Consider the following 22,967-nt stretch of genomic DNA (forward strand, 5'->3'; position numbering starts at 1 on the left):
CAACTGTAGCTTGGCATTCCTACTGTAATCCCGTGTGGAGGTTCAAGGTGTGGCTATATTCTTCATGAAAAGGTGGCTATAGTTGTCGTTTCTCCTTTGAATTGCATGGTGGATATAGAAGTGCTTGTTTGCTCTCTGCTTTATCCTTCTTTGGGCATGTTTTTTATCCCTAAGGGATGCAGTGGAGAGGAGTGCTCACCTCAGACGTAGAGACAGCAGTACTTTCACGTAATATGCCCTTCCTCTTTTGTCCCTTTCAGCTTCATGCCCACTCAAATTCTAGGAACAGGCTGGCCCTAGCCACGTTACATAGGCAAGGGGGTGGCGGGGGATTTCGCTGCACTGGCAGTGTTATGTAGGACAGCCAGATGTGACTTCTGATCCTGTTATCTTATTCCCTTGGACTTCAGCAAATAAAATAGCAATAACAAAATTCACTGACCTGCGGCCACACCAGCATGGGTTGTGATCTTGTCAAAAGGCATCCGATAAGTGAAGTTAACACTGTTCAGTATTTGGATGGGAGATCTCAAAGGGGAAAAAATATATTTCTAGAATGTTTTTTTCTGCATCTAGCAGTTTATATTGCAAAAGGAGGAAAACAAAGAGGAAAACAATAGTGGAGGGTAGTGATATGATACAGATAATACTCACTGTCATATTGCGATTTGGATCTTGAATAATGAAGGAGGCAAATCCTGATAATTCAGGTAGCCTGAATTATATAGTTTTAAAACGTGCATAAAATATGGTATTTTATGACATGATGCTGGCACAGTAGCAGATCTTGCTAGGACTGTTGGGAAAAGGTTGTATTTTTCTACAGTGAAAATGAAATTTTTCAATTAAAAGAGACAAACTATTTTCATAAAACTGTTTCTGTGAAAAAATACACCTTTTTGTAGAAAGCTAAAACTGCTGAAACAGTTTCGGAGCCTTAAGCTGAAATTGTTTTGGCTTCCCTACAAAAAATTACAATTTTCCAGCAAAGCTAAAGTTTTCTGTTAAAACAAACCAAAAACCTTTAAAAAATATCCAGCCTTTTAAAATGCAAATTATTTGTAAGTACTGTTCCAGCAAATTTTAAAAGCAGCATAAGGTATTGGTTACTCTTTTTCAAAGGCAAAAGCAATGAAATAGAATGGAAACAAACGATGTGCTTTTCTGTAGTTGTGGTCAACAGACAGTAAGTGCAGCCATAATTTATGCTTAATTTCTATTACTGAGTGTACTTTTAAGGTGCTTCAGTGTTTGGTTTTGAGTAAAACTGTGAAATTAATATGCCAGCTTCTGGTGCTTATTCTGTTTTAGGAAGGGAAGTATGGTCTAGTGGCTACAGATGACATTAATTTTTGGCTCATTTGATCCTAAATGGAAACAAGAGTGGTTAGTTAATACTGATACTGAAGCAGCTTTATTTAGAGACCTGGATTGTGTTCCAGTGTGATGGTTGTGCAATCTCTCTTATCATCTTTGTAAACAGACTGTGTTCCCCTTAGAACAGCATCTGAGCTATTGCTCAATATTCATTGCTGTGGCGTACAAAGGATGAACGGTAAGATGAGAGCAGAACCTATGATTGCTTCTTGGCTCTTCACTGAATGCATTTTTCTTTGGGCTACTGTGGTTAGATCAAGAAGAGGAAGTAACTACAGCTATTGCAGGCATAAGTCATTCAGAACATGTGTAGGTGAGAGGAAAGTCCTGGCTTTTGCAGGTTTTCCAAGCTGACTGTTGACTGCCTCAAGTTAGGAAACTCTGTGTGCCATGAGTGTATGCTCAGTGCAGCCAGCACAGACAATTGTCAATAGGATCACATGGCTGGATGCATATAGCACATGGACAGGACCTCTGTCCCGCAGGAGCGTGCACCTCTGAATTCAAGGCAGGCTTCCTTGAGGGGTTAATTTCTCTTTATAAATCATAGAAATGCCATGTTTTTCACAGAAATATTTTGGGCAAAATGTTTTCCTTTCTTAAAGTTGCTTCTTTTTCATTAACCTTTCTGAAAATGCCTGCCTTCTTTTCACATGTAAGAATGATGTGCCTTGTAGCAAAAATGAGGCATGGGAAGTTTCCTCCCAAACATTTAAAACTTAGCAAACTTCTGATGTCTTCAGAGTATGTTAGGAGGAAGCATACTAGGCAGTCCTAGTTGTGCGTGCCACTATTAGCTTTGCCTGAGTTTTAAGCCTTGCTGTTTTTTAATTCTGATTTTGTGTTTAGCTTGATTTAGTGTAGAAGTATATACCCTTAGTGATGTTCAAGTTCCAGGTTGCTTCAGGTTCCAAGTTCACCTTGGCATAGATTGTGTCTCGTAAAGCCCCATTTTTAGATATTTCTGACCAAATAGTAAAGTTACTGAGGATAAGAATTATTGTATAAAGTTGGCCTGTTTTTTTTCAGGAGAGATTTCATGTATAGATGTGGTATAATTTAGAAACTTTAGTAATTAAACTTCATCCATTCAAAAAAGCCACAAACCCTTCCCACCCAGTGACAATACTGAATGTATACAAAGCTGGTGTTAAGCATCATTAGAAATTACTATTTCATTACATTGTAATAAATTACCGTGAGTTTTATTCCTGGTGTTTCCAGAGAATCATTATAGTTGTGAGTATGTATAAGAAACTTTTCCTTAATTGGTGCGGAGTCCTTCGATTCTCACAGAATGAAAAATAATCTCTTTCAAATTGATTTTAGGGGTCCAACATCACGGACACGTGCACAGAAATGCTGCGAAGTGGACTACTACTGAAAATTTCAGCAGGAAATATCCAAGAGAGGATATTTTTTCTTTTTGATAACCTTTTGGTCTACTGCAAAAAAAAGCACAGGTAAGTAAATGATTATACTTTCAAAAAGAATGTATTTTTCTCACAGTAGAGCTAATCCTCTATATGCTGTTTCATAAGAATATTTGAACACCAAAGTGTTTACTGCACTTAATTGCAATGTAAAAGTCAGCATTTTCAAAGGAGTCTTATCATTTAAAGAGAAGTGTATTTAATTCACACATTAGAAAAATTTCATACGGATACAGAATCTGAAAGGTAAAGTGCATCGAGAAAGAATCTGTTTTGTCCGTTTTCCACAACAGTTTATATGCGATGGCCTCACTTTCTTCTAGGTAGGATAAACAGATTGAATTTTTCGTTCAAATAAATTAGTGTTGTAGCGTATGCTATAAAATAATTCTCTACAGATTCGAGAGTTTCAAGCCTTGTATTTCTAATCAAGGAAAACAGCTACAAAGCTGCTGCTTGCTGCATTGCAAGGAGTAGTTCTTTAGTTCAGCAACCAGTTTCTGCAGTTAGTGTTTGGTGCTCTTACACTTGTGAGAAATAAGGGTTCTCCTACGTACAGGCATGTCTCTTGAAACTGCTTAAGTTTGTCTCTTTGATCCAGAAACTGGTTTTGTGTAGCCACTGAATACATATTACTGGATAGATCCTTGATAGATTTCTAGATACATGATAGAATTTGAGTATGCTCTCTATTAGCACTGGTGAATACCATTATGTTTACCTCTGCCTCCGCACACTTGTGGATGATGTCAGAGGAAACTCCACCATCGACCTCAGTGTCCAGTCAAGGAAACTGCAGCTGATGAAACTTGCTTTAAAATCCAGGTTCTACTGTCATCACCACAGCCATGCGTGTTGGATCAGTGTGAGTGATGTAACATTTTCAAGGGTAGTTCCAGATTTGATAGCCAACTTGCATCCTGTTTTTCAATTTTTAACAGTGCCCTGGATTGTCTGTGTCATCCAGGTGAAGATGTCTCTCTCTATATCTCTAATATCCATTTGTTTTGATCGGTGCTCTGGCTTGGCAGTGGCTACATGCCTGGCCCAGCTGCTTTTGAAGGCTGTACCTGAGAAGAGGTTGGTCAAGTGCAATGTTAATAGCAAAATACATGCTTGGTGCATCTGGGTGATGGTAGTTGGCCATGCAGTCCAGCACGTGGGAGCACCTAGCATCATCAACTTTAGGAGGGAAAGGCTGATCATAGAGAAGTGATCATACCTCTGTACTTGGCACTGGTGAGACTGCAACTTCAGTACTGTGTTCAGTTTTGGGCCTCTCACTTACATGAAAGACATTGAGGTGCTGAAGCACATCCAGAGAAAAGCAATGAAGCTGGTGAAGGGTCTAGAGCACAAGTCTTAGGAGGAGCAGCTGAGGGAGCTGGGTTTTTTTTAGCCTGGAGAAAAGGAGGCTCAGGGGAGACCTTATCGCTTTCTGCAACTACCTGAAAGGAGGTTGTAGCGAGGTGGGAGTTGGTCTCTTCTTCCAAGTAGCAAGCAATAGGACAAGAGAAGATGGCCTCAAGTTGTGCCAGGGGAGGTTTAGATTGGATATGAGGAAAAACTTCATAGAAAGGGTTGTTAAGCATTGGAACAGTCTGCCCAGGGAAGTGGCTGAGTCACCATCCCTGGAGGTATTTAAAAGATGTGTAGATGTGGTGCTTAGGGACATGGTTGAGTGGTGGACTTGGCAGTGTTAGGTTAATGGCTGGACTCAATGATCTTAAGGATCTTTTCCAACCTAAATGGTTCTGTGATTCTATGATAGACTTGTGGGTAGATTCACTGTAGCACCTGTAGAGTTTCTTGCTGAACCAATATGTGGGGAAGATCAGACTCATCAGTATGTGGCAAAGAAAGTAGAAAGTGGTAGGAGTGCAAAGTAAGCACGGACCCTATTGATCAAAAACATCTTCACATTGTAAAGCTGCTGAGCTTGTTCTGCAAGAATCTTACCCACACTAGACTGGAAATGCTGTTTTTTCCAGTGGATTACTGCTGAAGAAGCTGCTGGGAGGTTTAAAAATCTTCTTCACCAGTGAACACTGTTTATTCCTATAGATTACTCTGTTAACAGGGACGCATTTACATGTGAGAAGATACGTAATTTATACTTCACTAGTGATACTGAATCAGTCCTTTGTTTTTCAAGTTTCGGTTCTTCCTTAGGTTGCAGAACCTTTGGAGCAGTTCAGTATGAACCATTTAAGAACTTTGTGATTACATCTAGTGTTGAATACTGAATTTATTTCAAGGATATATTTCTGCAACTGCTCAGTTTCATTTTTATGTAGACTGGTTGAATGTAAACTCATGCTCTTTTCAAAATTTCTAATATTTACTATATTTTGTTGTCCAGCAATTACAATTAAATTACTGTTTACATAGTATGTTTTCACTTCTTCACCACTAAATTCCATGTTTTTGTAGCCATATTCTGGCTAAAATGCACTATTGGATGGAAGTCTCAAAACACATGAAAGGTGTATGAGTCCCTTAGTTTTGAGCAATCATGTCCTACATGCCATTGGCTGATAATTTTGGTTCATAGGTACAAAGGTCAGTAGAGTTACTGGATTTACTTCACTTTGGAGAGAAATATGTGATACTGAGCCGTTATGCTTGCTGCTGTTTGGTTTTGTTTAATATATTACTCAGTTTTTGAATAAGATGCTCATAATATAGTAGAGTTACTCATTAGACAGTAATGATTGAGGAGCAGGTCATTTTCTGAAAACTAGTACCTCTCTGGAGTGAGTGAAGGCCAGAATTCAGATGATTGTTAATTCTCAGGAACTGACCTTTGTTTGATGTACAATATTAATTATCATTATAGGCAAAAATGGACAGAAGATCATCACTGGCTTGCCTGAGGTGGGAAAAGCTGCCTAGAACTGGGATTCTCAAAAGGCCTTTACTTCATTGGGAACAGAGTTATAGCAATGCACAATACTTTGGCATATGTCACCATGAAACCTCACAAAATTTCAGCAATTCTTAGTTATGATTCTGGATTAACTCTTACGTGAGGAAGGAAAAATGTGCTCTTTGTTCTTGCATGCATAAATCCTGTTTATGAAGCTAAAGTGTGTACGTCAAGATTTCTACTCAAAAGTCGTCTTATGTCATTTTTTCAGTTATGTTACCCTTGTGATGAATTTCTTGACTAGCATAAGGAGTCTACATTAGTTAGGAGGAAAGATCCTTCCGATACAATGTTTTGTCTTTGCTGTCAGATGGTGGCATATAGGTACAACATCAAAGTGTTGGAACAGAGCTTCTACAGAGTGACACTTTCCTGATAAACTCTCCTGTCACCCAGCAGTTTACAGCTTACTCGTACCAGAGGTAGCATCTTTGCATGGACATCAGCAGTGTCACATGCAGCAATGGTTTCCACAGTTCAGTTGCACATGTATAAAGGTATTGTGATTCTCGTAGTAGTCTTTAAATACTACCTGTCCAGGTAGTGGTTCAGAAATAGAAGAAGGAGGTGGATGACATGCTCATCTGCTCTTTGTTTTATCAGGCGATTGAAGAACAGCAAGGCATCTACAGATGGCCACCGTTACCTTTTTCGGGGCAGAATAAACACAGAAGTGATGGAAGTAGAGAATGTAGATGATGGAACAGGTGAGTATATTTGTGTTGCTCATTTACAGAGCAGTCTTTCCAGGCACTGAAATGAAACGCAGCTTCATGATTTCTTGGAGAAAGGAGCTCCTTGTACTCAGAAAGAAAGAGTGAGGTGCCACTTTAAAAGTACTATCTGCTCATATCAAAACTCTGCTTCTGTGACACATCATTGCTTTCATACACTATTAGCTGGGCAGTCATAGATGACTGTTTTGCACTAGCATCAGCAGAGTAATAAAATGAGGTGACATTTATTGCTTAACTGAAATCGTATATTTAACTTCACAGCACTCCAGCAGTCTTAAAGAGATTATTGCTAGGTATGTGATATATTTGTTAAAACAAGTGGAAAAGTTACCTCTCTTGGAATGAAACCTCAAACACTATAAATGCTGAAATTGTAACATAAGTGTTTTAAGAAAAAAGGAAGGTTTTTTTTTAATACCCTTAAGGTTATAATCCATATGACTGCTTGAAATTTTCCTGACATACATTAGAAAAGTGAAAACCCAAAGTGTTCCTACAAGTGCAATTTTTGTTTTAGAAACTTGAGTTTAACATTTGAACTTAACAATTTTTATTTCCTTACAATAAATAAAGAAAATCTGAAACATTTGGGCTTTTTACTGTAAAAATAAAATAAAAAAAAAAAAAGTGGGGGAAACTTGCAGTGGCATTGCAAATATGTAGGTCTGGAGGAAATTTCTGTGATTTATGTATTACTTCTTATTTTAAAATAGCATTAGGTTTGCCCTACATCAACTATGGATTCCAAGCATTTCTTCATGTAATTTCTTTCTAAAATTGAGCATTAATGACAAGGATTGTACAGATTAAGTAGGCTTCATAGAAGACCATCATGGAAGTTAAATGTTTCTGAAAAATTAAGATTATTTTTTCTGCTAATCTTGCACTCCTTGTTTTCAAAATAGTTCTCCCACTTTGTGTTCTACTGGGTAGACTTCGAGAACAGTTTGACTATTGTTCTTACTGCAACAAATTAGTTTATTGGAAGGCTGCTGTGTCCCTCCTCCATCTCTTCTTTTTGACTTTCAACCTTTTGTCATGGGCCATGTTTTCTTTCTAAGTCTTCATTACTTTTTGTGTCCTTCAGAGTTTTGTGCGTTTTTTTCCCAAAAGTTTTTTGAATCTTTTCTATTATGAGGTGTCCAGAGCTGAAACTTTGCTGGTGCCAAATAGAACAGAATAATTACTGTAATGCTGCATGTGGAATGCCTGTTACTAATCCCAGGATTGTTTGGCTTTTCTGAGAGCATTATTTTTCAATTTTTTACTTTGTGTTCAAGAATACCACACCGGATCCTTTTGTGCAGTCCTGGTGCCTGTCCCATTATATCTTATGCTGTGGTAATGTCTGAGAGTAGGTCCTAATAATTACTTTCTTTTCAGTACTGAATTTTATCTTACTATTTCCACAGTTTATTAAGCATTCAGAAATCATGTATTGTTCCCCAAAGCTCTTGAAATGCTTCTTGCCTTGGTTCCATGAACAAACAATGTTATTACGGAACCATTTAAGCTCTTGATAAAACCAGTGCAAAAATGCTGAACATAAAGTAGAGCACTGTGGCATCACACTTGATTCATTCTCTTTGTTTGCTAGACATTTTTTGTAAGAATTCCTTGACGTCTGTTTTGGACTATGTCCTTCACCAGGCCCACTGGTTTAGTTAGTGGTTTGGAGATATCTATGGGTACACTATAGTGAATTTCATCAAACCTTGTTGACTTGAATATAATTTGTCCAATATTCTATATTTATCATAGAATCATAGAATGGTTAGGGTTGGAAGGGACCTCAAAGATCATCTAGTTTCAGCCCCCCTGCCATGGGCAGGGAAATCCTCCACTACACCAGGTTGCCCAAAGCCTCATCCAACCTGGCCTTGAACACTTCCAGGGATGGGGCATCTACAACTTCTCTGGGCAAACTGTTCCAGTGCCTCACCACCCTCTGAGTGAAAAATTTCTTCCATATATCCAATCTAAATCTCTCCTCTTTCAGTTTAAATCCATTGCCCCTTGTCCTATCACTACATGCCCTTGTAAAAAGTCCCTCTCTGGCTTTCCTGTAGCCCCCTTTAGGTACTGGAAGGCTGCAATAAGATCACCCTGGAGCCTTCTCTTCTCCAGGCTGAACAGCCCCAACTCTCTCATCCTGTCCTCATAGCAGAGGTGTTCCAGCCCTTGGATCATCTTTGTGGCTCTCCTCTGGACTCGTTCCAGCAGCTCCATGTCCTTCTTGTGTTGGGGACTCCAGAGCTGAACACAGTATTCTAGGTGGGGTCTCACGAGAGCTGATTAGAGGGGCAGAATCACCTCCCTCGCCCTGCTGGCCATGCTCCTTTTGATGCAGCCCAGGATACGGTTGGCTTTCTGGGCTGCCAGCGCACATTGCCACCTCATGTTGAGCTTCTCATCGACCAGCACTCCCAAGTCCTTTTCCTCAGGGCTCCTCTCAATCCATTCTCTGCCCAGCCTGTACTAGTGCTTGGGATTGCCCCGACCCACGTGTAGGACCTTGCACTTGGCCTTGTTGAACTTCATGAGGTTCTCACAGGCCCACCTCTCCAGCCTGTCAAGGTCCCCTCTGGATGGCATCCCTTCCCTCCAGCGTGTCCACAACACCACACAACTTGGTGTCATCTGCAAACTTGCTGAGGGTGCACTCGATCCCACTGTCCATGTCTCCAACAAAGATGTTAAATAGCACTGGCCCCAGTACTGACCCCTGAGGAACACCACTTGTCACAGGCCTCCACGTGGACATTGAACCATTGACCACAACTCTTTGAGAGTGACCATCTAGTCAATTCCTTATCCACCAAGTGGTCCATCCATCAAAACCATGTTTTTCCAGTTTAGAGACAAGGATGTTGTGTGGGACAGTATCAAATGCTTTGGATAAGTCGAGGTAGATGATGTCAGTTGCTTTTCCCATATCCATCAATGCTGTAACCCCATCACAGAAGGCCACCACACTTGTCAGGCAGGATTTGCCCTTAGTAAAGCCATGTTGGCTGTCACCAATCACCTCCTTATTTTCTATGTGCCTTAGCATAGTCGCCAGGAGGATCTGCTCCATGATCTTGCCGGGCACAGAGGTGAGACTGACTAGCCTGTAGTTCCCTGGGTCTTCTTTTTTTCCCCGTTTTAAAGATGGGGGCTATGTTTCCCCTTTTCCAGTCAGTGGGAACTTCATCAGATTGCCACGACGTCTGAAATATGATGGCTAGTGGCTTAGCAACTTCATCTGCCAGTTCCCTCAGGACCCGCGGATGCACCTCATCAGGTCCCATGGACTTGTCCACCTTCAGGTTCTTAAGATGGTCTTGGACCTGATGTTCTCCTACAGTGGGCAGTTCTTCATTCTCCCAGTCCCTGCCTTTGCCTTCTGTGACTTGGGCTGTGCAGCTGGAGCTCTTGCCAGTGAAGACTGAGGCAAAGAAGTCATTGAGAACCTCAGCCTTCTCCATATCCCGGGTAGCCAGGTCCCCCGTTTCCTTCCGGAGAGGGCCTGCATTTTCCCTAGATCTCTTCTTATTACTGACATGTCTATAGAAGTTTTTCTTGTTTCCCTTGATGTCCCTGGTCAGATTTAACTCTATCAGGGCTTCGGCTTTCCTAACCTGATCTCTGGTTGCTCGGACAATTGCTCTGTATTCTTCCCAGGCTACCTGTCCTTGTTTCCACCCTCTGTAGGCCTTCTTTTTGTGCCCAAGTTGGTCCAGGAGCTCCTTGTTCATCCATGCAGGCCTCCTGGTGTTCCTACCTGACTTTCTCTTTGTTGGGATGCACTGCTCCTGAGCTTGGAGGAGGTGATCCTTGAATATTAACCAGCTTTCTTGGACCGCTCTTCCCTCCAGGGCTTCATCCCATTGTACTCTAGCGAGGAGATCCCTGAAGAGGCTGAAGTCTGCTCTCCTGAAATCTAGGGTAGTGAGCTTGCTGTGCACCCTCCTTGCTTCCCTAAGAATCTTGCATTCCACCATTTCATGATCACTGCAGCCAAGGCTGTCCTTGAGCATCACGTTCCCCACCAGCCCTTCATTGTTAGTGAGAACAAGGTCCAGCAAAGCACCTCTCCTCGTTGGTTCCTCTGCCACTTCAGAATAAAATTATCGTCCATGAATTCCAGGAACCTCCTGGATTGCCTACACCCTGCTGTGTTGTCCTTCCAACAGATATCAGGGTGGCTGAAGTCCCCCATGAGGACCAGGGCTCGTGAAGGTGAGGCTGCTCCTATCTGTCTGTAGAGGGCCTCATCCACCTGGTCCTCCTGGTCAGGTGGTTTGTAGCAGACCCCTACTACTATGTCCCCTGTCCCTGCTCTCCCTTTAATCCTAACCCATACTCTGTCAGTTGGGACCTCATCTGTCCCCAGGTGCAGCTCCATGCACTCTAGCTGGTCTTTGACATAGAAGGCAACCCCTCCTCCTCTTCTCCGCTGCCTGTCCTTCCTAAGGAGCCTGTACACTTCTGTTCTGACACTTCAGTAATAGGATTCATCCCACCACGTCTCCATGATGCCACTAAGATCATATTCCAGCACGCGCGCACACACTTCTAACTCCTCTTGCTTATTCCCCATGCTGCGCGCATTGGCATAAAGGCATTTAAGTTGGGCCCCAGATGAATTTGACTTCCTGACTGGAGTGGCTGGAATTCCTTTCTTCTGTTCTTCAGGTGATGCCACTAAGATCATATTCCAGCACGCGCGCACACACTTCTAACTCCTCTTGCTTATTCCCCATGCTGCGCGCATTGGCATAAAGGCATTTAAGTTGGGCCCCAGATGAATTTGACTTCCTGACTGGAGTGGCTGGAATTCCTTTCTTCTGTTCTTCAGGTACTTCCAGCATATCTTTATCATTCTTGATATTCCCCCCCTCCCCCTTTTCTGGCCTGTATTCCTATCCAGTTGTCAGCTCCATTTGTATGAAATCTCAACGCTTTGTTTATGCAAAAAAGAGAGTTTCGTGTTTCAGTCTTTTATGTCATGTATTATTTGACTACATTTCATTTATTTTCCTTCGTCTTCCTTACATATGCTTTAGAAGTAAAAGTTTTCCTGTTTCCTTTGTGTCACTTTCTAAGATGGCATCTCTTTACTTATAACTCTTGGTTTTACTGCGGCCACAGAGGCTTATAGCCACCATCTTCTTCTTGAGGAATATTCCAAGAATTCTGTAACTTCTTTCTTTGACTGGTTCTGATCCCACATATTGCCACGCTTTTAGTGTTGGCTTTAGCAAATATTTCTTCTGTCCTCCTTCCATGACTATCCTGTATTTCTCAAATCTGTCCTACCTTCTTTTGTTTGTTCTAGCTATCCAATCCTTGTTCTCTTTCACACTGTCGATTTTCCGTCCTGTCCGTTTATTTTCTTCCTCAATGAATCTTCAAGTGTAATTTGGCTAAGTACAAATCCTCTTTCTCTCCACTCCAGACACCAGTAGCCTAATTTCCTCCAGCAACATGAAATATTGCTACGCTACCCATTTCCTACAGGCTTGCACACAGAACTGGAGGCTATCATGCTTCCCTCCCCCTTGCTCTCCTGAGCCAAATCGAGCCATATCAAATCTAGTTGGTCTTATATATGTAACACTTCTGAAATCCCTCCTCCTTTCCATGCTTCTGAGACATTAGTTAATGGTTTGGTTATTTTGATTTCTAGATTATTCTTACCTGCTTTTTTTTCCCCCAATATCCCCACATTTTCCTCCTCCTGCATTTCAGTATGTCTAATACACTAAAATATTTTTATTATTTTTTTGTAATTACTGCTAACTCGTCCCTTCTTTCCTATGGTTCTCTTTGAAATACGGAAATGTCTGTGTTATTTCCCTGACCTCTGACACCTTTCTGCCCTTTTCTTTCCACTCCCTCCCCCTTTTTTTTTAAAAAAAACAACATCCAAACAACCTGTTTTCCTTCTTTGTAGTCAAAAGTATATTACCTCTCCTCACCTGATCCTTTTTTTTTTTCCCTCAGATCATACTGCCCTTCTTTAACCATCTTCTGACTTGGTTTCTGTACTGTTCTCATTCGTTGCACCCAGATGTCTTGTTTCTTATCCCCTGTAGTCATCCATGTTTGAACTGTAACTCAGTACTATTCTGCTGTGTTCTTTTTGTCTTAGCTCATTCCAGAGTGTAGTAATCTGGTCGCCTGAGCCTTGCTCACATTAGCTTTGCATGTGCTTCTTTTGGTATTGTATTATTTTATTCTCCTTAATCATCTATTACATATCACTTTCTTTAATTCTTGATTTAGAGTGGAAGCTCTGAGTGCAGAGTGCTTGTATTTTCCTATCTACGCATGACTCTTTCTTATGAACTCTTTATGGATCTCTTTGTAGACATTAAAGACTTGAGTCTGGATGGTACTTCCACAGTTCTTTACTGTAGATTTCGGGATCCTCTGCTCGCTTGGTGTAAGGAGCCATAGGGCTCCAGGGAACGGGATAACTGAGGGTGTTTACTCTCAGCATTGATAGATGTAGGAATGTAGTCTTCATTTTTTTTTAAGTAGAAGCGTAGAAATAGGAAAACAGATTCCCACTGTGGTTTATTGTCATGCTAATGACATGCCTACAGAAATTAACAAAGCTTTTTCTGAAAAGCAATTTTTCTTTGATGAAATTAGGCCTTGGCTGAGCAGTACAGTTGGTGTAAGTGGTTTTTTTTTTTTTGTTTCAGCATCATGAAGCACTCTGCATTTTTTTTTTTGATTGAACTGATTAAAGTGGAATGCGTATTACTTATCAGGGCAGACTATTTGTTTTCTTAAAACGATGTGGCTACAAAATCACCTGCAAGTATTAGAAAGGTAGATATACTGTAATGGTATTGGTTTTTTCTGTATTCAGTTTTTAAAATTCAGTTTTCAAAGAAAGTCATATTTCTAAAGGCATTCACCAGTTATTAAATGAATGTTATTCAGTTTATGAAGACAAGCATTTGAGACTTAGGAAATACCAGTTTTATAGTTGCTTATACTATCTCTGTTCTGTCCCCTGTTGTCTTGAAATGAGGCATAGAATAGAAAAAACACTACATGATAATGGTAACTAGAGACTGCATCATAAAGTATAGAGAGGAGGAAGGGAATTGATATTATACAGCAATTATTTCCTTGGTATTTCTGAGCATTGGTGCTCCTAAGAACCTGAAGTCTGAGAAACTTAGAAGTACTTCAATATGGAGATTTCTGTTGGTTTTTTTAAGGGAAGAAAAAAATTCTAGTGTATATGGCTGTAACAAACTCCTTCTTACACATCTCTCAAAGGTTTGAGTCTTGAATATTGAACAATATATTGCAGTTCAAATTACAAGCTTTAATGTATTACCAAGTATCCTTAGAAGATGATGTCATCTTTCATCACCTTTTCTTGAGAAGTTGGATGCTTAATGTTTTGTTAAGCATGCCTTTTCCGACTTTGCATGGAGCAGATTGAAATCTCATGCTCTTCTTCCTTCTGTAAACCTTGTGTTAGGTTTGAAAATTGTTGAGCCTGACTGGCAGCTGTGATTGCCTTGACATGAAGAGTGTGCAGCTGGCTGGTCAGAACATGCATGCCTCCTGGCTGACCAGCCAACATGGCTGCAGCTCTTGGCCAGGTTTTGTCCCATAGCCAGTCCAAAAAAGGTATGAGTTTATCTGGGATGATAACATAATGCTGAAATAACACTCTTCAGGAGGCTATGAGCATGGGTGTATTGGGGAGAACAAATTGCTCACAAGAGCCATGGAGTATGGTAGTCGTAGAGAACACGGGGAGCAAAGGAGAAAGCAGGAGTGTTGCAGATAAAGGCAGAGGTTGGAGTCAAGCTGGGCATCACAAGAGTGGGTTACTGTTGCAAAACTGGGGGGTAGCCACCGATTTTCTTCCACCTGAACTCGTTGCCATCTGTATACATGAGGCAGTCTTAATACCTAGCGAGGTGAGTGAGCTTTTCATAGAATTAATGAGATGGATGTGGTCAAACTGCCAGCGCTCTTGGCCCTGCAGTTACAGACCCTCAGATGCCAAGGAAGCTGCATGTTTAAAATGCCATCTCCACATGGAGATACTCGAGTGGATGGATGAGCCATTTTTTCTGAATTAAACTACTAAGTTGACACCAAATTTCTTTCCAGAGTGAAATGAGAGGATCTAAATCCATTTGTGAATGAACCATCATTTTTTAATTTTTTGGCCGCAATTTTAGCTGCTACAGTTCACTGCATTAGAGATCATAGTATTTCCCTACATAACATCAGTCTTGTGATGATAGATACACAGGAACAAAGACCACAGGAAAAAAATATCACCCTGTAGTTTTATATGTATTAGCCTCTAACTTAATAAATAAACAAAAAGGCACAGCTAGAGCTGTGTTGCAAGGTTTTAAGTATATACTTAAATAATACAAAGGGACCTTTACCTTTCTTCCTCCAGTAGTGCTCTTGCCTCTGATCTCCAAAGGGCTGCAGTCTGTCAGCTGAGAGCTTCTGTCTGAGGCTTTTCTTTTCCCTGACTTTTGCCTCTGATTTTCTGACAGTGCGTGAATGATATGATGGCTAGTTTTCAAGAAACTGTTTTTTAAAGTGACAAAGGATATTATGCATTAGTTATGTGAATAAAAATATGATAAATAGGTAAGTAGTATAAACATGATGTTGCAAAAATAACTTCATTTTTTCCCCCGTCACAGACTTGCTTGTTGTTTCTTATACACTTTGAGTACTAGAAAGTTTTGTTGGTTTAAAAATTAGCCACCAGTCTCATGATTTTTCTAGTAGTTTCTGACATTTCCCAGCCCAGTATACAAAGCTTGGCTGCTTTCCATCTAATTAAGATTCAGAGTTATTGAAAGGATACTAGCATGTCTGCTGAGATTTATGATAAATCTTAGCAAGCATTTTAGCAAGGGTTTCAGTTTCGGAAAACCCTATCTCTTTATAGAAAACAGAGCTGAATTATGAAAAAGTATTCACAGAGTAAAAAGCTCTGTAGTTATTACAGTAGTTTCAGGGCTGGCCCTAGGACTTTCTTGCCTCTTAATGAAAGTTTGTGGTGAGAAAATGTTGACCTTTGATTTTCTTAGTATTTTTTATGGTAGTTGCTAGTTCTAGTTTTAATCTGTGTTTTATGCAAAAAAAAAAATAAAATTTAAGCCTCACAAATTTTCCCCCAGGAAATTCATGTAATCCTAGTGAGGGATATTCAAGGGCGTTAGTTTTGGAGAGGGTGTCTGTTTAGCTATTTTCTCAATAAAATTTATGGACCAGCATGTTAAAATCAAAGAACTAAAGAAAGAGTAATAAGTAGTAAATTGTCTGATTTTTAGAGCGTAGTGTTTTACATGTTAAGAGCCAGAAGCTCAAAATATCTGAGAACATCAGCAATTGTTACCTCTGCCCTATAATGTACACACTGAAAATAGGGTTGTTAGGAACATATTTCAAAAAATATGTATTTGGTTAATGCATTTTAATTCAATTTAATTTGTTTTTTAAATTTTTTTTTTTTTTTTTGAGGAGTAAATCCTGTATTATATTTCAGTTTGTTTAATCAAGTAAGTATAGATATTTCTTTATTCAGGTAACCAGTAAGGATACAACATATATATATGATTTGCTTACTTGTCAAACTGAAATTGTATTTTTCCCCCCTATATATTTAGTCATTTTTAAAATTTAATAGTAAATCATTCAATCAGCACAGCAGCTCTGAGTAATTTAAGGGGCAAAACGATACAATACTGCTTTTTTTAAGGAATTATTTATTACAGTTTACCACGAGCAAAAGTACTCCAAGTACTGTGATCTTTTCTTTTAATAGGACTCTGCCTGTTTTAATGTTGCGTTTGTACCTTCTTCCATATGCTAGGCAATTCTCTGTTACGTTGTAAAAAGGACGTTATTTACTAAACGTCAAAAGTACAACTTCTTAAGTTATAACATGGTTCACAAGTGGCACAGATAACTTTAAATTCGTTTTCTTCTCTGTTTCCTAAGCTTTGTGTGTAATGACAAGAGTTCTTAATAATTGTAACAACTACTCCTTTTTTAAGAATTGGTGCTCTTTAAGCCCTGTTGTCTATTCCCAGCTGACTATCACAGCAGCGGCCACACTGTTATTAATGGCTGGAAGATCCACAACACAGCAAAGAACAAATGGTTTGTATGTATGGCAAAAACCCCTGAAGAGAAGCAAGAATGGCTGGAAGCTATTTTGAAAGAGAGAGAGAGAAGAAAAGGTAGGTTAATAAACTTCCTTGTGTGGCTTTGCCAGAAAGCCGTCCTGTATTTTTATGTTGAGATATGAAGCAAAACCAGCTGCTAGGCAAACTTGTGGTGTCAGGCTCAGCTGAAGGGTTATGAATACCAGCTTGGAAAAAATAACACAAACTTGTACTGGGAAGGGCATAATGGCTTGAATCATGTATGCTGGTAGTGACTGCTGTTTTGGAAATGGGGAAAGGATTTAATTTATGATTTTACACCTTACCTTAGACCAATATAAATTGTCATAATTTCCTCGAGGCCTGTGTACTGTTACGGTTTGTGGCATATGAGAGTCTGTCCTAAATGCCTTGTGGGATTTGTATGCATTGATTTCCTTTTGTGACTGGTCATTTGAATGACTGAAACGAGCAGGTTTTCTATGTTGGATCTTCATGCAAATGATCCATCGTGAAATGGTACAGAATATACTCACAATCCCATCTTTGATGTATTCTCCCCTACCCAAGAAAGTAAGCACTCACCATTGGCAAACCACTATCTTTTTGAATAACTGAATTAAGATGGAACAATACTTGGATGAAATATAATGCTTATCTCAAATGTGACCACAGATAACCTCATGTGTTCAAGGTGAACCCAGCACAAAGTAGAACTAGGAAAAGATGACACATCATCATCGTCTGGAGCTAATTTTATTTGCAAGCTAAAATGTCCTAATCAGTAATGATGTTTGGAGCCTTGGTATTAAAAGAAAAATATGACCTTGTAGTTAGATCTGGGATTCTTCTCCTGGTCTGTGTAGATTTTGTGTCCGCTGTTGCAGTAGCCGTTGTTTTTTGCCTCCGTTGTAAACGGAGACTAACAGTACTTCCTTTGGCCTTTTAAAGTTGAATACTGGACGTTTGTAGAACATGTGCCGTAGGACCAGAATTTCAACTAGGGTGTCTGATCACTGGCTAATTAATAGTAGAAACAGGAATTAATAGCAGAAAAGCTAAAAATATGCCGTAGAGGTCTAAAACCTCAACATTTTAAAAATAATAAATGAAAAAGCATTGTGGTAGAGAAGGTGTCAAATACAACAAAGACCAGGTTTGTCTGCTGCTGTATAGGGCCTTGTCTGGAACTCACTAAAAGGGTTTTTAACAAATCCCACTTCACTGTTAAGTTTCTTGGTTCCCTTAGGCTCTTGATACCTTTAGATAAGAAATAGAAAGAGTGAGTAGGAGTATTTTATGTTGATGTATTCTTACTGTTTCACACTATGCTATTGAGCAGCTGGTAGTAGGGATGAGTTTGAGCTAAACCTTGCCAAGTGTGAAGTCTGAGGTAGCCATCCCCAAGTCAAGCCATGTCTTAGGATTTGAGCATCCTATAATTTGGGGAAATTTTTGGCTTCTGATGTTCTCAGTGGGTTTGCCACCAAGGAAACAGCCATGAAAGAAAGAGAAGAGGATTTGATACACACTTAGACTCAGTTTACAACACACAATCTTCAGAAATACTTCTTGAATATCTCTGTTACTCTTATCAACTTACAAATTTTTCCATCTCATCCAGCACATGGAATTTTTTCAAAATATCTGTATAAACACCTTTTGCAAAGCAGGATGCATCAACGTAATTGCAGTCAAGTTGCCAAATGACTCAGGAACCAAACAGCTATCTTTCTGGAACTCAAACGCTGCATCTAAATGTATCTATTAACACTTTCCCATTCACTGTGAACATAAAGATGCTTTGGTTGTGTGTTTACTTAATAAGACGTGGAGCCTGTTCATGTGTGTATATGTGTAGGCAATTACACTGAAGTCTAAATGACTGCACACGCGAGGAGAGGTTTTATCTCCTTTGCAAGTCTGAGACGAACCAACCCAAACGAACACGCTTGCGAGATCTCTTGGGCTGGGAGTGAGGCTCATGTGAGTGACTCCTTCCTCATCGTGCTGCGTGTGCCATACATTTCTTCATAATGGTGCTGTAGATCCCGCATCTCGCACAGAATGGCAGATTGTAGACTAGGTAAAAACAGCACGTGGAGCAGAAGTGAGGCATGGAAATACAGCGAGCGTGCCATGTAGCTGGGGCTTGCTGCGCTGTTCGTGTTGGGAGACTCAGATGTACTGAGTGTACTCAGAATGTACTTGGGGAAACTCAACCTATACTTTTATTTGGAATCTGTATAGCAGAAGCTGGGCAAAAGGAAGAGGATGCCATGAATGAAATACTTCAGCAGAGATTTCGGCAGTTGTAATTAAATTATCAACTAGGACCACTTTATAGATTATATTTTCTTGTTAGGAGAAATCAAGATGAATTGGAAACTTCTTGCTAGGAAGGCTTTCTATCAGTTTTGTGGCTTTCCTGTAACCACCTGAGGCATTCAGCAAGTTAGAAATTTGTTTAAAAGGTGATCATCTTGAAGGCTGATGATGCTGTGATGACCTGATTCAAACAGTCAGTACAAATAAAAACATCAACATCCTGTAAGCTCCAAAAGTAGTATTTTGGTTAAGTTGTCTTTTCCTGGGAATAAATTACTATCTATTTGTGTGGCATCACCATTATCTGGTCCATGGATAATGAGAGACACTCCTGTATCTGTTTCCAATACCATTGCTGGCTTTTTTCTCACAACAGGTACATTTTTTTTTCTGGCTATTTTTTCAGAATTAAAGAAGTGGCAGACTATTACTCAGATTTAATATGTCAAGTTACAGTTTTAAAAATGGGAACATCTGAAGAGAAACTGAGAACACACACATAAGCCATTCCAGAAATGTGTGGTTTATTCAGAATTAATAATTGCTTATGGAGAAAGCACATGAAATATGAAGGTCTGTGGTATTTCTTGGAAGCACAAGCTTCTGTGAGTGGCCAGTAGGATGCAAAATTCAACAAAAACTGGTTTTGATAATCTGTTACTGAGAAAACATGATGATTTTCTCAAGAAGAGAAACAGTTAAAAATAAACCAATAAGAAAAATTGAACTCTAACCCTTGATAATTTTTGGTTGTTGAGAAAATTCTTAAGCAAATAAAAATCAAGTTATGTAAATGATTTTGTGGTAAAGGGGTGAATTAATCTTATGTAAAACTAACAAATGTATAAGTTTCCTTTATGTGAAAACATTTTTGTTACCACATGGTAAGAGCAAAACCAAGGCCCTTTTCTTTTAAACTTGTGAAGACATGACTACTGGCTTGCAAATGTTCATTTACTGAAGTCTGAAATTCACAGCGTATTTATTACTGCAATATCAATGGTGATGATGGTATAGCTGTACATTTTCAGTAACAATTTAACTTCACTCTGAGGAAATTATGCATAAAATTTGATTATGCTTTCTGAGTATTAAATGTTTGTAGATGAATCTTGATTCTGAGAAAAATAATGGAAAAGAATTCCTTTACCATTTTTGTATGTAAAATATTGATATTGCTTCTCCCTTTTAGGGAAGATATTGAAATGTAATAGCAATATCACTTCATAAAATTCTCATGTATTTTTGGCAGGTTTAAAATTGGGCATGGAACAGGACACTTGGGTGATGATCTCTGAACAAGGAGAAAGACTGTACAAAATGATGTGCAAACAAGGGAATCTCATCAAAGACAGGAAGAGGAAATTAACCACTTTCCCCAAATGCTTTCTTGGAAGGTATTATATGCATTTTATAGCATAAATTTTAACCAGCTAAAACCATGTTTTAAATCTTCTTTGGGATTCTGCGGAAACCATGCTTTAGTTGTAATGTCTGTTAGGCCTATTTGCCTCCCAGAATTTAGCCAAAATGGAAATTGATCTACCTGAAATTTATGGATGTGTTCTCATATTCCAAAGTAGCTTTTTAAACGGACAAGGCTGCAAAGGCATGTTGAAAATATGATGATACATTAAATAAAATAATTTCTTTAAATAAATAACTTCCAACTTGCTTAATGCATTTTATCTCTGGAAATGCCTAGTTTAGAGTACTAAATTTGCTTTGTTCCACTTAAAAAAATCTGTCTCTAAAGCTGTTTTCGTCCTCCGCTTGCCTGAATGTCAGATACGGAGTTATGAAACGTAAATCTACCTCTGTAGTTACGAAATCTACTCTGTTGTCAGGAGGATCTTTAGAGTTTCATATTATTCCTGTGGCTTAAGAAGACTAAATGCAGGAGTAGGAGAAAGCAATAGGCAACCCTAAAAACGTGTATATGACAAAAAAATTAGTTTAGGGGATGGAGGGGTTATCACTTATTTCATTTGACCATAAGACAGTTAAGTATGGAAAGTATAAAGTACCAAGACTGTTTTACACAAACACATTATGGTAACAATACTCACCACTGGGTTCAAAAGTGGAAATGAAACTAGGGAGATTTTCATGTGCTGCCTCACATAGGTGAGAATTGAAACCCTCAGAGAAGTTGTTGGAAGCAGGTAAAGAATACACTCGTGGTGAGGAGCCATGTGTGAAACGTTTAAGCCTGCTGTCAAATGGCTGCTTTTCTGTGCTATCTTTGAAGTGGACCCTTTTGAAGTACACTTTTGCTGGTCCCTGGGTCACCAGTTAAAACCTTAAAATATTGCACTACCTCACTGCACTGTTCTTTTCATTTGTAACACACATGCAAATATCTTACGTGCTATAAATCCGGTATGTCTGAATTGCAACAGGTTTATTGTGAATTAAGCCACATATTTCCTGCACATGCACTGTATACTTTTTGTATATGCTGAGGATGTTCGCATGTCTGACATGTCTCAGAAGTAACAGGCCTGCTGTTCTATCATACTGTGATTACGTTCTGCCTTCATGGTGTATCTGCCCTGGGCTGGTGCAGTAGGTATGCCTGGGGTTGCCTTATATTTGATGGAGTGGTCACATGTGACTACTCTTCTCTAGGAAATCCCCAAAACCATGGAAATAAAATAGAACAGAATAGAATAGTTCAATTGGAAGAGACCTGCAATGATCATCTAGTCCAACTGCCTGACTACTTCAGGGCTGACCAAAAGTGAACGCATGTTGTTAAGGGCACTGTTCAAATGCCTTTTTAAACACTGACAGGTTTGGGGCATCGACTACCTCTCTAGGAAGCCCATTCCAGTGTTTGACCACTCTCGGTAAAGAATTGCTTTCTAATGTCCACTCTAAACCTCTTGTGGTGTAGCTTTGAATCATTCCCATGTGTCCTATCACTGCATCCAGGGAGATGAGATCCGCACCTCCCTCTCTGCTTCCCCTTCCCAGGAAGCTGTAAAGAGCAATGAAGTTGGCCCTCAGGCTCGTTTTCTCCAAGCTAGACAAACTCACAGTCCTCAGCTGCTCCTCACAGGACATTCTTTCCAGCCCTTTCACCACCTTTGTTGCCCTCCTATGGATACATTCAAGGACCTTCACATCCTTCCTAAATTGTGGGGCCCAGAACTGCACACAGAACTCGAGGTCCCACCAACGCTGAACACAGGGGGATAATCACCTCCTTTGACTGGCTGGCTATGCTGTGTTTGATGCACCCCAGAGTGCAGTTTGCCCTCTGGGCTGCCCGGGCACACTGCTGACTCGTATGGAGCCTGCTGTCGACCAGCACTCCACATCCCTTTCTGCAGGGATCCTTCAGATCCCTCATATCACTCCTCCCCAGTTTGTACTTGTGCCTGGCATTCCTCTGTCACAGGTGGAGAATCTGGCATTTGGGCTTGTTAAATTTCATGCCATTAATGATTACCCAATGCTTCAATCTATCTAGATCCCTCTGCAAGGCCTCTTGTTTCTCAAGAGACTTGTCAGTACTTCCTAGTTGGGTACCATCAACAAATTTGCTTTGCACTATGCGCAAAGGTTAAACTTCTAAACAGGAAGGAAAAGACATCTCAAGGGAAACCATATGTATTTTTATTGAAATAATGAGTTGAAATGTGTGGTTTTTTTTGAAGGTGGGATGGTATTCTGAAGATCGTTAGGCTTAAGAATCACTTACTAGGCTAGTAAGCAATACTAGTAACTGGGACGGAAGCGTAGTAGATGTGGTGGCATGACATTTAAAGTTTGTTTTTTGTATCTGTTTTTAATTCAGTGAATTTGTGTCCTGGTTGCTGGAAATTGGAGAGATACACAAATCTGAAGAAGGTGTTCATCTTGGCCAAGCTTTATTAGAGAATGGCATTATCCATCATGGTAAATATAATTAGTTTTAACTTACTTGTTTTCAAGGTAATTGTTGTAATTAGAGTGGACTTAATTTTGTTTGACAAAAAGATGGTCT

The 22,967-nt window shown here is 39.7% G+C and overlaps 1 protein-coding gene across 1 annotated transcript in view; it reads left to right on the forward strand.

Moving 5' to 3' along the window:
* Window positions 1-22,967, forward strand: part of PREX2 (phosphatidylinositol-3,4,5-trisphosphate dependent Rac exchange factor 2) — a 181,531-nt gene that overhangs the window by 64,533 nt on the left and 94,031 nt on the right. The window contains exons 7-11 of the mRNA XM_086609368.1: window positions 2,707-2,840; window positions 6,343-6,446; window positions 16,571-16,720; window positions 20,226-20,370; window positions 22,779-22,879. Coding sequence (XP_086465494.1) covers window positions 2,707-2,840; window positions 6,343-6,446; window positions 16,571-16,720; window positions 20,226-20,370; window positions 22,779-22,879 — 634 coding nt within the window. The remainder of the gene's footprint in view (window positions 1-2,706; window positions 2,841-6,342; window positions 6,447-16,570; window positions 16,721-20,225; window positions 20,371-22,778; window positions 22,880-22,967) is intronic.

The sequence above is a fragment of the Tauraco erythrolophus genome, chromosome 3, assembly GCF_009769465.1.
Source record: "Tauraco erythrolophus isolate bTauEry1 chromosome 3, bTauEry1.pri, whole genome shotgun sequence".
Lineage (NCBI taxonomy): Eukaryota > Metazoa > Chordata > Aves > Musophagiformes > Musophagidae > Tauraco > Tauraco erythrolophus.